The sequence below is a fragment of the Vanessa tameamea genome, chromosome 17, assembly GCF_037043105.1.
Source record: "Vanessa tameamea isolate UH-Manoa-2023 chromosome 17, ilVanTame1 primary haplotype, whole genome shotgun sequence".
Lineage (NCBI taxonomy): Eukaryota > Metazoa > Arthropoda > Insecta > Lepidoptera > Nymphalidae > Vanessa > Vanessa tameamea.
Genome location: NC_087325.1, coordinates 6,304,279 through 6,309,054, shown reverse-complemented (window position 1 = coordinate 6,309,054; position 4,776 = coordinate 6,304,279). Strand labels below are relative to the sequence as shown.

General features: G+C 30.6%; 1 protein-coding gene across 1 annotated transcript; it reads left to right on the top strand.

Annotated features, from left to right (window-relative positions):
- The first annotated feature begins 492 nt into the window (after window positions 1–492).
- On the top strand, window positions 493–3,979 carry LOC113400340 (hexamerin-like). The gene is made up of 5 exons (XM_026639871.2): window positions 493–752; window positions 1,030–1,163; window positions 1,242–2,030; window positions 2,135–2,253; window positions 2,581–3,979. The coding sequence occupies exons 1-5, from the start codon at window positions 656–658 to the stop codon at window positions 3,977–3,979; spliced, it is 2,538 nt and encodes an 845-aa protein (XP_026495656.2). The 5' UTR covers window positions 493–655.
- The last annotated feature ends 797 nt before the right edge of the window (window positions 3,980–4,776 follow it).

The following is a 4,776-nucleotide window of genomic DNA, read 5'->3' as shown; positions in this document are numbered from 1 at the left end:
TGAACAATAACAATATTGAATATTACAGTAGCCGTAAATGTTTCAATGCTGGTCAAAGTCCTCCTCTTGTCTTAAAAACAACTTGGAACTTATTCCATCACTCCTCTACGACAACATTGACTAAATTTTTAACCTACAAATGCAGGTCTCCTCCCAATACTTTTCTTCGCCCTCGTGGACGAGATGATAAACAAAAATGAAACACATGAAAACTCACCTTACATACATCAACCTGTTTAACATTGATTTGAAACCTCAACCTTTGGGTCAGTTTTACATATCCTGTCACCTAAGCCGGTTCGGCAAATTGATTATTATACAATAACGATAATATACCGTTAATGTAATAATTTAATCAACTAATATAAACATACCTCATCCATCACTAATGATATCGATTCGTTAATAATTGAAAATGAGAATATTAATTATCATGCAGCATAATTTAAAACAGTCAAAACATTGCGCAATAAAAAAATTAGGATTATTGACCGAATAAACTTTTGTCATTCCAATGTAATAGTTGTGTCATAAAAATTATTAGTGCGTTCAACTACTTATCGATATATAGTTGAAACAAATAATGTCTACGAACTTTAGAGTCGGAGTATAAATGAAAACGAAGTAGTTTTATGTGTCCAGTGTCACATAGAAAATGAAGAAATTAACATTATTGCTGACTTCGGTCCTGTTTTTACAGGCTGAAGGATACGTTATCCAGGTGCCTACAGAAACGACAAATACAAGAACTAGTGAGTTTATTTAATTGAATATGTATATAAATATTTAATTTCACATGCCAGGGCTTGCCATCCACTGATCAATGATTCTAACATCATTCATAATCTGTTTGGGTGTGTTCCGAGTTGATAATAAATATTGGTATAAAATAATATACCAGATCATAGAGTTAGTTTATAGTTTTTATTATATAATATTTGAATTAATGTTTATTTTAATTCCAATGATTAAGCTTCATTTTATTTATTACGACTTTAATTATATTTTAACATACTTATTATATTTCAGCTCCAGTGGGATGGGTTCATATTCAAAAGCTACTATTACCATTATTCGAAAATGTTTGCGAGGAAAGTACCGATCCTATCGTTGTGCGGCTAAATGAAGAATTTAAATTAGATCCTTCGCATGGATTTTATTTGGTAAAAACATTAGTACAAGCTCGTTTCAATTTGATTTATCTATTATTTACGTTATTATTGAATTTTGATATTTTTTAGAAACCTGATGTTATTGATAATTTGCAAAGCCTAAAAGCGAACAAAGGAATGTTAGCAAAAGGGGAAATATTTACTGAGTATGATGCAGATCATTTGAATGAACTCAAACTTGTTTATGATATATTATACTACGCAAAAGACTTTGACACTTTTTACAAAGCTGCATGCTGGGCTCGTCAAAATGTTAATTGTGGTTTATTTGTCGACGCGATATACTTGGCGATATTAAACAGACGTGACACAGAAAAAATTACATTGCCAGCTCCGTATGAACTATTGCCCAATTATTTTATTAGAAAAGATTTTATTATTAAAGCATCGTCACTAATCAGAGGAGAAACGTTTACTCTACCTGAATGGGTTCGCAATGAAGGTAACGCATATATATTAGAAGTTAATTACACAACGAATTACTATGAGGGAAGTAACGATAAATTAGCCTATTTCCATGAAGACGTAGGATTAAATTCCTACTATTATCTAAATAGATTGAAAATATTACCATGGATTACTGATTTGCGGAATTTAAAAAATAATAATTGCGGAGAACATATTTATCATTCGATGAAACAAATGATGGCTAGGTATAATTTAGAAAGATATTCGAACGGCTTAAATGAACTAGATGGAATTGACTGGGATTACATAAACGAGTACTCATATGATCCGATGCTCATATATTCCAATGGTAATGAATTTAGTCAAAGAAGAAGAGACAATGGTGACAGCGAAATTCTAATAATGCTAAAAAATATTGAAAACGGTCTCCCAGCAGTCGTTGTTCATATGGTATCTAGATTTTGTTTAATTTCTATGAATATTTGTTTTATATGTATTATTGAATTTCATTTTTTATTAATGTTTATAATTTATTTAAGTATAAATATTTCCAGAGGGACGGTGGATATAATAAATCGGATATTATTAACCATTTAATGGAGATCCTTGTAACTGGTGAAAAGAGCTACGAAAACTTAGCTCTACAATACCTCGTTGACAAAGTAGTTTCAAGGTAATACACATTATTTACTAAAATAGAATTATATGAAATAAACCGTATACAATTAAACACAACGTTATTGTAAGTTAACGACTTATCTATCGTCAAAGGCAAAATATAACATTCACATATACCACAGTAGTATCGCAGTAAGCCGTGTCTGCGCCCATACTCGTAGTGAGCCAAGTATTATTAAGCGACTATACATCTCATCACATGCCCTAAGATATTGTTTTAAACTGATAAATTATTATTTAGAATTTCCGATACTTATGATCTAAAGAAAAACCGCTTAAATAAACATTTTTAATTTTTAAATTAATTACAATATTTTTTCAGAGTACCTTCTGCGTTGGAACATTACATGACTACAATTAGAGATCCTATATTTTGGAAATTGAACAAAAAGATAGTTGATATAGTTGACAAGGCACTGCAAGTTTTGCCCAGTTATACTAGAAGTCAGCTCTATTTCCCCGGAGTCGTAGTACAAAACGTAGAAGTAAAGAAAATTATGTCATCATTTGACAATTTCGAATTTGACGTAACTAGTGCGTTAAAAAGCGAAGGTGAAGATGTTAAATTCCAGGTTAAGATCAATCAACCTAGATTAAATCACAAACCTTTTACCTTCAAAATCACTGTATCATCCCAAGTAGCACAGAAAGCTTTAATAAAGTTGTATTTAGGACCCAAAGTAATGCCTGGTGAGCTCGTCGAGAAAAAGAATTTGTTCATGCTATTGGATTGTTTTGAATTCAACCTCAAGATTGGAAGTAATGTGGTAACGAGAACTTCAAATGATATGATGATCATGTCCGACGACTTTGCTTCCCTAGAAACATTGCACAAAAGAGTTTTAGATGCTGAATTTGGACTAGATACTTTACGTTCAAAGTCTGTATGGTCACAAATAGGATTTCCCTCTCGCTTAATCCTTCCAAAGGGCACACCGGAAGGTTTACCTATGCATTTGTTTGTGTTTGTAGCACCATACGTAAAGGCAACTTTAGGTGGAACTAGAAATACCTTAGATTTAAATTCGGACGCGATTCTATCGCCCGGTTATCCTCTGGATTTAAGTGTTGAAATCCAGCAACTATTTAACTTGCCAAATGCTTTGGTTAAAGACATAGTCGTAACACATAAAACTGAAGGTACTTACAACAAAGCAAGTAACGCTTACAATTCCGGTAATAACGATAACATATGGCAGTCTAGCGATGTAGAATTTGTTCGTCCAAATGGACCACTAGCTTTGTCAGCGCGACCTGCATTCACTAAAAAAACATTTGATTATAAATCAAAAAAGAATCAGTATGGTAAAAAAAATGATTACGATTTAAAGAAAGATGAAATTATTGAAGATACGAAAACGAAAGATTTTACTACCGAAGATGAAGCATCAACAAAATTCAGTGATGAAAAAAGTCCTGATAATATGGAAGTCATTAACAATATATACATCACTCCAGAATTGGAACACGATAAATCAACTGCGGATATTATAGATAAAAATAACATGTATTATAAAATTTCAACGGATGATATTTATGATACAAGTGATGTTTACTTCACTCCATCTGATCTGAAAGATACAAGCAATTTTAATGAATTTATTCAAACTGATTATAATGTAAAACCGCATGCATTACTTAAAATGCCGAAAAAACGATTTTCCAATATATTTAATATTATATTTAAACCTATAAAACCCGACGAGGAATTATACGAATAGTTGATTATATTATTTAATGGTTTGTTGTATATATATATTTTTTTTAATATTAAATACTTAATAAAAATGCTATGTTAATTTTATCTGAGACAAATTTTATTTAACCTTTACAGTATCTTCCATCTTATATGAATTTGTATGTTATAATTTATCACTGACATTTTTATAAAATAATTTATTTATTTTTAGTGGACATTGGTATAAATTGTCTAACATTTTCTGGGACACAAAAGAAGTTGAATACTTATTACTATTTCTCGATTTTCTATCATTATTTCTGGACCAGATCCAAATACTTTACAACGACGTTACGCTTTCCCTATTTTCATCGCGGAAAATTTAAAAACCATCGGTCACCAATGTGACAACGGCTAGAATACAAACAGAAATATTTTACAGTCGATTACAAGGTTTCCTTATGCACGAAATGTATCTTAAGTCCATATTGCGACAGATTTATATAATTATTTTATAAATTCACCTGTATTTCATTGTAAGATTAATATAGTAGTGCTTGCGGCTTAGTAATATTTATTATTGTTAAGCTGTCGCATAAAAATATATTATTTAAGAGTGATCGATTTTTCAAACGAACCCAAACGAACGATTTTTTAAATATAGGAAAGCAAGCGAAGTAAATTTATATTTTATCAAAAAATAAATGCCGTAATTCTCAAATAAATATTTTATAATATTTGTCTGAACCAAAAGTTAAAAGAAAATGAAAGCCATACTAATAAGCTTTAAAACAGATTATTAGTACGGTTTTCAGTTACACGTGTAATAAAAATGAAGGT

Coding starts and splice junctions, on each gene's coding strand:
- LOC113400340 (XM_026639871.2), top strand. CDS start 656: ATGAAGAAATTAACATTATTGCTGACTTCGGTCCTGTTTTTACAGGCT. Junction 1,164..1,241: donor CTTCGCATGGATTTTATTTG/GTAAAAACATTA, acceptor GATATTTTTTAG/AAACCTGATGTTATTGATAA. Junction 2,031..2,134: donor CAGCAGTCGTTGTTCATATG/GTATCTAGATTT, acceptor AAATATTTCCAG/AGGGACGGTGGATATAATAA.